Source organism: Lissotriton helveticus, chromosome 10 (genome assembly GCF_964261635.1).
Source record: "Lissotriton helveticus chromosome 10, aLisHel1.1, whole genome shotgun sequence".
Lineage (NCBI taxonomy): Eukaryota > Metazoa > Chordata > Amphibia > Caudata > Salamandridae > Lissotriton > Lissotriton helveticus.
The window spans coordinates 1,208,892,391-1,208,905,672 of NC_136071.1; the positions used below are offsets into that span (position 1 = coordinate 1,208,892,391).

The window sequence follows — 13,282 nt, forward strand, 5'->3', positions numbered from 1 at the left end:
TACTTTGTTAAATAAACGTACACGTTTTTTGGGATAAATAAATAGATTTACAAATACATATACACTTCTAACTCTTCAATGACCCTTTGTGGCACTTGGACCAACGGCCTGATCAGGTCATCAGAATCTGGGAGCTGGCTGTCGAAGTGCAAGTGATCAGCGTTTGTGAGGTGTAGACAACAGCAGTCACAGTATCATCCACTGCCGGTCCAGTCTCTACAGTGGCATCGATATTTGGTGAGAGATGAGCCACATGTCTGAAGTGAAAATAATCTTTCGTAAATAACTTCCTAGGATGCTGGACGTCTGTGAGAAAGTGCCATCTTTCTTGTCTTGGTATGCCCCCACATTTTTCTGAACTGCTGATGTTTTTGACTGAGTGTGCCCTGGGTCCCTGCCAATCAGGTACCCAGGGGCTGTGTTCCTTCCCTAAAGAGAAAAGCTATGCTGAAACAAAATACCCAATTGGCACCTCTGGCCCCCTGTCAGTCCCTAGTAAATGGTTCCCTAGGTACCCAGGGCATGGTGACCAGAGGAGACCCCTGAGGGCTGCAGCACTTATTGTGCCACCCTCAGGGGACCTGTACCCTGGCACCCACACACTGCCTTTGCAGGCTGAGTGCCTAAGTACAGAACTAAAACAAGAGTCGACATGGCATACATCCCTGTGTGCCATGCCCACATAACCCACTGCCCTGGCATACTTCAGTCACCCCTCTATCTGGGTGCCCTATGCCAGAGGTGAGGGCCCAGGGGCAGGAGCCCTGTGTCCCTACAGTACCCAGGGCCATTACTGGGCACTGTAAGTGCAGTGATGCGATTTAAGAGTATATGGTGCTGGGAGCTTGTCATTACGAACTTCACAGCACCATAATGGCTACACTGAAGACTGACAAGTTTGGTACCAAACTTCTCAGCACATTAAACCTGCACTGATACCAGTGTGGGATTTAATGTAAAATGCACAAGAGGGCATCTTAGAGATTCCCTCCAAAACCCGAACCTACAATCCACGTCTGGGCTGAGTGGCTGCAGAGGCTGCCACACAGCAGACATGTTGCTGGACCTCTGGGTGGAGAGCCCCCCGCTCTCCTGGGCCTGCAACAATGCACATCCTGAGCGAGGTGATATGTCTACTCCCCAGGATGGACAGGGGGAAGCTTCAAAGGCATACCGCCTCTGAGAGCTTCTCCAGACCATTTGCTGTACCCAGCAACTGGCCCCCCACTGTTCTACCCCCACTCTGGGGGGGAAGACTGGCGGGAAAAACTATGTCAGGAAGGAGGGTGTGCCAACCTTTGCCAACCCCACCCCTCAGGTGGAGGAGGCGAGGTGAAGCACGACCCCAGGCTCCGGCCATCTTGTAGATGGGAAGCCCTGCCCAATCCCAGTTAGTCTCCTGCCCCCCTCCCACAGGGGAGGAGCAGGCTTGGTGGTGTCCTCACCCCAGGACAGGGACCCATTGGACCCTGCCCTTGCCCTACCTGTAACGCCCCTAAATTTAGTATTTAGGGGCTCCCCGAACCTTCCTTCCTCAGATTCCGATATCAAAAGAAGAAAGAAGATCAAGAAGAAGAAGACCCGCCACGCAGCTGCTAACAACAGGACAACAACAACTGACTTGGCCCCAGCCCTACTGGCCTGTTGATCCTGGAACCTGCTCCTGCCTAATCCCGGCGACCTTCGTGGACAGCAACCTTGGAACACCCAGAGGACCTGCCTGCCTTGACCCTCTCGAAGATTGGAACTCCCATCAGCAGAGGCTCTGCTGCAACAACCCACCTGGTGCCAGCCAGGAAGCTCCGGACCAGCCCACTCTGCACCAGCCGAGCCCGGGCCGGGCCAACCCGAATCAAGACCACGAGGACATCCCCCCCGGCGACTGGGACCCGAAGTCCAGTGCCCAAAGACCCTCCTCGACGAACCAGCTGACGCCTGCAGTCTCAGAACCAGGGGCCACCCCAATCGCAACCAGCCGAGGGTAAGCTTTTCCGACCCCCAAAGACACCCCTGCACCCGGTGCCCCGCAGCCCCCTGTGCCTCCCTTTGGGGTACCTACCTGTGCTCCAAGATCCCAACTTACCTCTTGAAGTGCTGGTCACCCCTGGAGAGTCACCGTCCCCGAGCCTGCAGCCTTTGTTCCTATTTCAAGATCATCATTGGATAACATTGAGCGCAAGACCGCTCAAAAGCACCCTGCACCCAGCCGCCCGAGTGCCGCTGGCTGTGACCTCTCTGTCCTATCTTACTTCCCCCCCTTGCCCTGAGCAAGTGACCAGGAGCCCAGCTCCCAGAGCCGCGTGACCTGCTAGCCAGCCGCCACCAACCGAATGCCCCCCTTCCCTCATTGGATAACATTGGGCCTACCTACCTCTGCACCCGACCGCCCCTGTGCCGCTGGGACTGAACTAACTGTACTCACCTGACCCTGGGGGACCCCTGAGTCTACGCCCAGAACCCTAACTTCACCAACCAAGTACTCACCTGGAAACCGGTAATTCACTTACCTGCCATTGGATAACATTGATCCATTATGACTCGAACATTTTCTCAGTGTGAAGTTTTGAAAACTGAAAATATTCCTATAAAATCAGCCAAAGTCCGAATTTGAAAACTCACCTGTGATCAGGAGAGAAGTCAGTACTGTACCTTTCAGCCCAGTACTGAACCGCAAAAGTAATCCCTAGCAGGTTTACTAGTAACCTGTATTTTCTCCATAGGGACCCATTGTCTGCTTTTCTATGAAATTTCTTCTGTCTACTTTTGAAAACTGCAAATATTCTTTAAAAATCGTACGAAATACTTAAACGCAATTACCTGCCTGTTTTGGGTTAAGCCCCTAGTGCTGGCCCTAGGAGACTAGTGCTGGGTTACCAAAATAACACAATCGTACTTTACCTGTAACCTGAATTTCCTCCCATTGAATAACATTGTCAGAATCACCTTGAAAAGTTTGTAAGTGTGAACTTTTAAAACAGCTTTATATTCAGGAAAATTCATCACAGTAACTAAAACGTTTTTGCTAATCTGGTTTCAGCTTAGACCCCAAGACTGAATTTAAGGTCTAGTCCTGGAACTACCAAAGAAATCTATAAAGTAATCAACTGTACTTTCCTATGAAAAACCCAGTGAGCTCAATGCTAGAGTGTGTTTAAGAACTGTATTGCTGTTAGCTAACCTGTGATTATTGTGCGTACAAACTTATTGCTCCTCTGCAAAGTATTTACATGAGAGTACTCGTACCTTGAAAAGTATATTTTTTATAACTGTTGGTTCTAAAAATAAAACCACAATATCTGAGGATATAACAACAATTGGCCTGGAGTTCAGTTCTTGAGTGTGTGAAACTTTTTGCTGACTGAATGTGTACAACTAATGCTTTACACTGTCCTCTGGTACTGCCTTACTGCTCGACCAAGCTACTACTTTGGAGAGTAAGGTCAGTTCTGACTGTAACCTCTGTTATACCTCTGAGGTTGGTGGACTCTATATACACTGTACTTCCTTCTAGTCCAGTATATATAGAGCCACTTTCTCACAACGTCACCATGTGCCCTTTGGTGGTTGCGACAGTAAAGGGCTCAGCCTCAAAAGGGACTGATTTCTGCTTCCTGGATTGTCAGACTTGTACTCTATCTCCTCTTGAGAGTCATATCTTTCACATGTCATCAAGTGTTAGCATAGATTTTAATTTTTGGTTTGCGACCAGCATTATCTTTGTAAAACACGTTCTCATCCTTTGATATAAAATTGATCCATTGGTGCAACTTGGTAGCCATGGCTTTCCTGCACATTAAAGTTGCAGAACTTTGCCCTGTAGTCGAAAGAGAGGTCAATCCGTAAGTTTGAAAAGTGATATTCAAAACAACCTTGAGGTTGAGCGTCTCTAATGCAGCATTCTGCAGAGTACTCATGAATGGTTCCACCATGCCATTGGTCTGGGGCCAAAGAGGAGTACTTGTCCGATGCGTTACATTGAGATGGCTACGAAAGTCTCTAAACTCTTGACTGTTGAAGGGTGGGCCATTGTCAGATATTAAGATCACAGGGACACCCCATGCCGCAAATATGCCATCTAATCTTTCAATTACTTTTTTAATGAGTGACGGATGGAAGATCTACTACTAATGGAAAACAGGAGTGTTCTGCAACAATATCCATGAAATGATGTCCACTCTCAAGATGACCAAATAAATCAACGTCAATTCTCTCCCAAGCATGGTTAGGCAATTCTGACATGTTCAAAGGATGCTGAGTAACGTGAGGTGAGACCGCTGCATAAATGACATGCCTTTAGCTCTCTTTAAACCCTTTCATTGAGATGAGGAACCCAGACTCTGTCTCAGAGCTATCTTTGTGGCAACTATTCCTCGATGTCCCTCATTTACATCTTCAGGTATGTGAGGTCGTAGACTCTCCGGAATGACAATAGGTGTACTTCGCAAGAGGAGGCCTTCCTGAGTCACAGGCAGTTCACCTCTGACATTTCTGAATTTTTAATGCACACGGTCACCGGTGAGAGGTCGAGAGTGCTGGCTCCATGATTGGTGAACAGTAATGTCTTTTAAGGGCTTGTGGCAGTAACAACTTCTTCTAATTCCATGGCAACTTGTATGTTTGATTTTACAATGACATTTCTGTAGGTTTCAGCTGTCTTAGATGGGGTACCGCGGCATTGTATGGGCACTCCTCACAAAAAAAGCAATTTAAAAAAAGGGGGGGCCGGGAGCAATTCAAAGTCCAGCACCTGTGCTCCCTTCCAGAAGTATACAGACAAAAGAAGGGTAGCTGTTCCTATAGAAAGGGGGAGACTTGGTTAAAATATACTGTGATCAGAAAAATCTTCACTTCCTTATCGGAATATAGAACTTCACTCATCCAAGTGTCCGTACCTTTTGTATGTCCACTCTTGGAAATAATCAGCAGGATTTTGATATTTCTCTGGACAGTGAGTGAGGGTGTAGTTATATTCCTGCAATCTCAAACCCCAGCGTTCAATATGTGTAGGCATCATGGCTTTTGTATTGCCAAATATTGTCCCTAGTGCTTGATTGGTCACTATTGTGAAAGGTTTCCCATATAGGAACCCATGGACATTTTTGCAAAAGCCCACACCACTGCTAGGCTTTTTTCTCAGCGTGTAAACAAGCACGTTCAGTTTGTGACTAGCTTTAACTGGGTTATGCCACAATAGCCTCCGACCATTCGGTTGGCCTTTGTCCTGTGCAAGGATTGCGTCTAGCCCAACAGGGATATAATAGACTACAACCTCGGAATGAAGCTTGGGATCAAAGTAGACCATTTCAGTAGTATTCTCATTGGCTTGCGTGATTCTCTTGAAGCTCCACGCACTCACATGACCAATAAAACACAACATGCTTTTTGGTCAGTTCATGTAACTGTGCACTGACCATGGCAAAGTCTTGTATGTATCCAGAACAGTAACTGGTCATTCCAAGAAATGAATATAGCATGGAAATGTCCTGTGGGAGTTTTGCAGTAGATAGCGCTTGCACTTTAGCTGGATCAGGTGTCCTGCTCCCATCAGAAAAGATCTGGCCAAACAATTTCAAATGGATCTTATGAAATTCACATTTGTCAGCATTCAAAGTTAATGCAGCATCATTTAGCAACTGAAATACCTGAATGAGCGCTTTTTCATGCGCTTTGAGTAGCACCAATAATCAATAGCTGAAGGCAATCACAACAGGTTGTGTGATATGTTGAAGGACGTCTTGGAAAAGTTCTGCAGCAGAGGATACACCAAAACTCCATTGGCTATAGTAAAACAGACCAATGAGTGTAGAAAAGGTTACGTATCTGCAATTTTCTTCAAGTTCCAATGGGTGATGTCCTTTGTTTCAGTCGAGTCGAGAGAAAAACTTTGCACCATTCAATTGAGTTATCATATCTGCAATGTGTGGACCTGGAAATCGTTTTCCCTTGATTACCTTATTGGCCTGACGCGTGTCCTCACAAAGACCTACAGCTGCTTTCCTGTCTCTTTTAGGTACCACTGCGATGTGAAATACCCATGGTGTTGAACCAGTGAAGCGCTCAATTATATCCTGTTTGAGCAATTTATTACGTTCCCTTTCAACATCTTAAGTGAGATGCAGTTCATCTGTGCCTTTGGACGACATGACGGATATCTTCGTTTATATGTAACTGAGCCTTCATAGCCTTGAGCTTTCCTAACCCATGAAATATTTAAGGAAATTGACTTCCTATTTCATGATGACCACTTTCAATGTAGTTCATCGATATCAGTCCCGTTTCAGCAGCGGTGTTGAAACTGAGCAATCTGTCTGTCTGCCAGGAGATACACGAGTCAGCACTTGTACCATAGTTTTCTTGTCGGCTAAAAAAGGAACCGTGGCTTTTAAAGGTGCTGACACAGCCCATGTATATACTTTAGTTTTGCATAAGTTGTTTTAATGGAGAAATTCACAATATATTTCCTCAGGCATGATGCTGACTGAAGCACAGCTATCAATAATAAAATATTGAACACACATTTATCGTTGGGGTAATCTTTGGACAATGTTTATAAGTCTTTGATGATTTTTCATGTTGATTTTTTTTTCTTTAGTCTGTGGTGTTTCTCAAATTCAACTAGGCCCACACACACACACGCCACTCTGAAGTAAACCACAACTTTACACAATTTACATATATTTCACTGAAAACCGACACACAAAGAAACTATCTTTGATGGTTTAGATGACAATCGACTTTCTTCAGTATCGTTTTGTCTGAGTGGATGAGACCGGTTTGGCCTTGTGGGGGTGTGTTGAATGTCATTGATGTAGCATTCGGTCTGCCATTTTGTCTTCACTTTGTGACACACTAACTTTTCCTTTTACCTTGCACAGCATCACAAAATGGTTGATTTTGCCACAGCTGTTGCACATTTATCCAATGGTGGGACATCTACTGTCCTGTGGAAATGACAATGCACATCTGAAATACATTTTCCTTGCCGGTGGAGACATCGCTTTGCGTACCTCTCCTTTAGCGTTTGGCCTACTTTCATGACTGACACACTTTACACTTTAACTACCTCTATCAAATGCTTGTCGATTAGCACACTCCTCAGCTTGGGCAGCCGTGAGCTTGCTCTAAGCCCGAGTTTCTTTCAGTATTCATAGTCAAATAGAATGTGACAGACCACCATCTATGACTCTGAGGTGGGAAGCCTTCTCATTATTAAATTAATTGCAATTACAGTGCTTTATGAGGAGATCCTATCTCTCAACCAATTCATTGTTGGTGTAATCTACTTACTTCCTGACGTTCTTCACTGAAGATGTATTGTTCGTAATCTACATTTGGCACTGGATTGAACATGACATTCAAGGCTGCTTTGATGCGATTGTATACCACTTCACAATTTTGTGGTATCTTTTTGACAACTTCCTATACACCTTCACCAGCCATTTTCTTCAGATAATTGGCAATCTTTTGTTACTTGTTACAACTATTGCATGTATGAAATCCTCAAAATTCTCTATTCTGTCAGCCATCTATTGCCAGTATTGAGTTTTGTGGCAGTATCAAATGTTAATGGCAGGTCTGAAGAAAACAGCAGCAGTAGAACTATTGGTGAACTGCCCTTCGTGGGAGCTGGCTCAAGCAAACGATCTCAAGTGCTTTGTGCCGTGTTGGCTTCTGGGCCAACCTTGTTAAGTGTAGGAACTTTGACCTTGCCCTTTCTCTCATAACAAATTCTTTCTGCTTTCTCACTCTGAAGGTACCATTCAGGGGAAGTTGCATGTTCTTCTCATTTGAAGTAATCCTGTCCCAGCATTTAATCCACAAACGAGTGTAAATGCTTGACAAGTGCTGTCATATGCAGGTGTACTTTCAAGAGGTAATTTCTCTCCCTTACAAATGGGAGAGGAAGGTTTAACAAAATGGAATTCCAACTCTCTTTACTTACCCTCACTCTTTTGAACACACTTTATAGACGGTTACGATCTACCACTCTAAATGCAGCACTTAGGGATAACTAACCAATCCGAGTGCTACTTGTGACACCACCCAACCAAACGCAGCACCCAATGACTGAATTAATGAATCGCAGTGTAACTCGCAGATCAATCAATTAATCATAGCACATTCAGTTCAAAGGTTAACAATGATATGTCTCTGCTTTTCACCATACAACGACTAACAAATCAAAACTCGGCTTGCACCAGTATAATATCTTAGTTCAGCCACTTAAGATGATTAAACAATAGTTCTTGTCTGCTTAACCTTAAAATAGGGAAAAGGGGAAATCAAATCACAACTAGATATTTAGCAAATCCTGATCATGGTGTGAATTTGATGCCTCACAACACACACCTCAACTGTAGCAGCCTTGTTTCAGCAACAAATGTATATGCCAAGATCCTGGATTTTTGATATAATCTGATAACCAAAACACTATTGTGAAGAAGTAACACAATCAAAATAAACTCATTCAAGAAACCTACATGAATATCTAAGTTTCATTACACATACACACAGTCCTCTTTGAGACAATTAGTTGACACAACTCAAAAGTGTATCAAAAACCTCAGTCACAATAACTGCAGCTTCTATTATCCTGCAAATCTATGCTGCATAGCCAAAGCACTTGCAACCTGCTTGCATCTTTCACTATTCCAAAGACCCACATTTCAAGTCCTACAATGCACTTTCTAACACACAATAATACCCTCTCAGTGACACACTCTACCAAGACTTATCACCCTATTTATTCTCACTTCTCCATAATTCACAGATCAGATCTACTTCAGAAATAATGCCATCAATTCAAACAGTATCATTGGAATTTGAGAGTAAAGTCTGAGTTGGGGCAATTTAGTTTCTGCATCTAATTTTCTGTAGGATCATGATCTAGTTTCTAATCGTCCAGGTCAAGTTTCTATCCGTCCTCTGCTACCAGATCTGATGGAGATGTTTCTACTTATGTCAAATGTAGAGAGATGTTAATGAACCGGTGCAGTGTTAGTCCCTCACTGATTTTGTTGCTCCTCATCTGGGCGTGATCAAAAATTTTTGATTCAAATTCTCATGAGAAACCCCATCCTGTTCCCAAAGAAAAGGCCTTGGAAAAATTAATTCTAAAGAAAACATTGTGATATCTCTAAAGAAAAACACAATTCTGTACCTGGGAATGTGACATTACAACTCTAAACAGATTAACAAAGTTGCTTGTACATGAATGGTCTGCAAGTAGGGGGGGCGGGATTGGACAGGCACTAAGAAATAGATGCAGAAAAGGTAGTTGAAGGCAGCACAAACTATTTTGAAGTTGAGGCGTACATTAACTAATGTTAGCATAAGCAGCACTCATAATGTATTTCTTTAAACTTCATGTTAATGATATTATGCATATAATTATAAAACGCTTCACCATAGGTTTCTTGTCCAGGGTGATCCCACCAATACCATTCCTTCATGAGAACTTTCTATAAGATTCTGCATATTGGATTGGTCACAGATACAAGGAGACAACCCTTGCACTGAGACAAAATCCCAGATTGTGAAAAACATTTGTTATTGCTGATGGTGGGCCTGGCTTTGGGGTCTATCTTGAAAATAATGCGAGTGACAACATTTATGCCATCATCTCTCTCCACCGTTTTCTTTCTCCTGAAGTGACTATTGCTCTGGTGTCTCTTCGGGTAGAAAAAGTGCTCCGAAAAAGCAAACAGTAAGCTTGGCAGGCTTGGTACAGCTGGGATGATGGTGGTGGTGGCAACCAGTCCTCTTGCCATGTAGCAACCCCTTTGCTGTCTTACTTTATCTGAGCCTGGCTCAACTCATAAAAGTTTTTTTCTCTTTGCACACAGCTGGCAATTCCTGGCGTTTCTACACTGTCCTTCTACAGTCCCTGGCTTGTGTCGCTTCCCTTCTCCTGACCATTGCTGCCGCCATCTGGATGTCGCATAAAGGTAAAATGAGCCCAGTAGAAGTTTATTTAAGGGTGAGAGTGTGTACAGAAACCACAGTTAAACTGCACAAACATTAGACATTTGGAAGTTCTAATTTCAACTTTCATTTTCAATGTATCCACCATCTTAAAATTATTATCAGTAGCACACCTCCATGGAAACTCAATCTAGCTCCCAACCAGACAATACTCCACGCCATTCACTGTACTCCACTCTATTCTATTCCACTGCAGGCAACTCCACTCTACCTAATTGTACTTAATCCACTCTATGGCACACCACTCCACTGAACGATACACTACACCTCTGCACACCACCACACAATGCTCCTTTCTGTAGCACTCCCATGTACACCAGTTTAATCCAGGTGCACTACTTATACTAATTTGAAGGTGGTGTAGAAATTGTAAATGAAAGTCTTAACTGTACATTTCGAATTTCTAAAGTGTGTGTAGTTGAAATGTGGTTGTATTGGGAGAGTATGTATATATATTCATATTCACTGAAAAATACAAAAGCTAATGTCGTATTTAGGTGTGATAATTTTTTTATTTGTTTAAAAAAAAACTTTCAAGATTTGCTGAAAAAAACAAAGGTTATAGTTAGGTGAAGTTTTCAGTGACTACATTAACATTTGAACTAAAAAAATAAAACACAGAAATCCACCAGTTATAGTGAGCAGCACTAACTATACCTTGCTCCCCCACCATGCACTGCTTAGGACATCACTGATGACATCTCAAATAACCTCTCAATTGACATCACTGATGAACATCATCCAATGAGTGTGCTAGTTTGTGTTATAGTTTACATAGTGGCGGGGGAGTACCATATTCCTTGTCTACCTAATTTCGTACAGCCTGGGTCTAGCTAATGGGTGAACGTTTACCATAAAATGTGCTCCTAATGCACTATAAGTGTGTAGAGGTATTGAACACATACTAAATCTTTTTATTCAAGAGTAATCTGTGTACAGGTGACAGTTGACTTGTGTTCGTGATGTTACACATAATTTCTTTAGTTCGGCAGGAAAAGATTTCAACAGGAGTAAGATTTTATGTACTAGGTACTAACTTTTGTAAGCAGCCTCGAGTTCATGACCTACCCCTATCTCTGTCCGTCTTGAGGTCTGATCTAAGGTGCATTTACCAAGACACCAGCAGGGTTGGAATTTGACATCTAGTTAGGGATTATACATACATGTAGGTATAGCACATCTCAGCTTTTCCTAAATATCATTTTAGCTCGTTCTGTGCTGCGCCGGCTGCCCAGTTCTGCGCACGACCGTTGGCCAACGCAGACCCACCCACCCATTAGAACTCCCGCACCGCAGCGAGATTCGTGCTGCCCGTTAAGGAGTTAAACCCTGTCATATATCCCGTTTTGGTGAGGGGTAGGAATACATTACCTTTTGGTCCTGAAGAAATGCTATGAATTCCTTCTAGACCACTTAGGTGGGAAACATGTCGACCTTAGTAGGTACTGTGAGACCGTCACTGTTTATAATATTCCACTGACAGCACTCAGATTTTTGTTTTTAGCCCTGCCAAGGGGACCCCCTTATGAAACCTGAAAACCATACCCCTTAGATAGTTTTAAAACCTATTTCACTATATACACAACCCTACCTTCACATTCCCTCACTCATCAGAATGGCAAAATGAGATACCTCTGACAATATCTACATGGCATTGAAGAATGTGTGTACCAGGCTAACCTATGCACACGTGCTTGTCTTGCATCAGAAGATGGGTTATCTGCAGTGGTGTCATATTATACCCCACATGGCAGGGGGGCCCTCCGGCATTGTGCACAGGTGGTGAGCCAATGCACTGGGTGCTCCTGACTGGGTCCAGAGCATTGACCCCCCCTTCATGTACTTTGCAAGGGGGTCTCACTCACATTTTGTTATTTCAATGGTTATCTGTATGATTTTTACCACAGTAGAAATTGTGCATGTAGTATGATCCTTTGCACCTTCAGATGTTGGTTATTTTTAGAAAGTATTGTCTATCCAATTGTTGCATAGAGTGCATACTGTTTTTAGTAGAGCTTTAATACTCTGTAGTGTATTTTTCATGAGAGTTTTACTGTCTGCAAACAGTGTGGTGCAGGGTAAACTCTCTCCTTAAAGTGAATACTGTTTACAGTACCCACTTTGCTACTCATATCCACTTCTAACCTCCATGTAGATTAGGTGACTGTCAGGAATTTGATACAGCTATAAGCATAGTAGGTCATTAGTTTTGGAACAGTCATTCAGTATTTTTAGGAACGTGGTTTTCTCTGAACAGTTGTATGCAGATTGAATGCTATACTTAATGAGTTTCCCACATATCTAGGATTGATTGTTTGAGTTACGCTACCTCTAAAGTTTACAGTATAGGGTCAATGTTGCACATAAAGGTTATTTATTTATTCCGTGTTTTCTATAGCGCGAACAAGACCCAGGGTTTTGGTGTCAGAGCGCTTTACATTTCAACTATCTTCGAAATCAGCAGATATCAATTCTTTCACGTCAGGAGCGTGTCTATGTATTCCACTAACATTAGCATATACTTATCCATACATAAAACAAATGTAATGAGGTGTAAAATAAATCCATAGATTGCATTCCAGATTGTTGTATCGTACATTAGCTTTAAGGTAAGGCCATTCCTGAGTTCTTCTTTATCCAAGCTGGTTATAGTCTTATGTTCATCACATTTTTCGTTACGGGAGAAATGGGAGAAATTTACCCATTTGAAAAGACTTGGTGTCCTTTTTAAAACGTGGGGCATAGGTGATTCTTTTGATGTTCGGTGGGAATGAATTCCAGATCCTTGGTGCAGCTCCTGTGAACACTCTATCATAAGTATTTTTCTTACGAAAGAATGCTGGTTTCAGTAGAAAATCCTCCGCTCCTCTCGTGGGTCTACTGCCTCCGGACAGCGTAACTTTAAGGGCTAGTTAGTGAGGAGTTTTGTGATGTATTGCCTTGTGTGTAATCCATACAATTTTTAGCTCTATTCTTGCTTCGTTTGGTAGCCAGTTGAGCGCTTTAAGATATGGAGAGATGTGGTCCTATTTTTTTTGGTTCCCGTTCTAAGTCTAGTTGCTGTATTAAGACAGGCTTTTAGGGGAGCTGTTGATATTTTAGGTAGTCCTGATAGAGTTGCACATCCATATTCAATTCTTGATATGACCAGTGCCTGCACTGCCATTTTCATATCCACTGGATTGATTAGAGGCTTTATTTTTCTGAGGTAATTCAGATGAAAACAAGCATTTTTTGCTGTTGTGTTGATGTGTGCTCGCATGGTCAGATCTTTATCCAGTGTGAAACAAGGGATTTG

The 13,282-nt window shown here is 43.1% G+C and overlaps 1 protein-coding gene across 1 annotated transcript in view; it reads left to right on the forward strand.

Annotated features, from left to right (window-relative positions):
* The window catches only part of LOC144784214 (uncharacterized), a 241,390-nt gene that overhangs the window by 142,011 nt on the left and 86,097 nt on the right, over positions 1-13,282 (forward strand). The window contains exon 6 of the mRNA XM_078662869.1: positions 9,846-9,947. Coding sequence (XP_078518995.1) covers positions 9,846-9,947 — 102 coding nt within the window. The remainder of the gene's footprint in view (positions 1-9,845; positions 9,948-13,282) is intronic.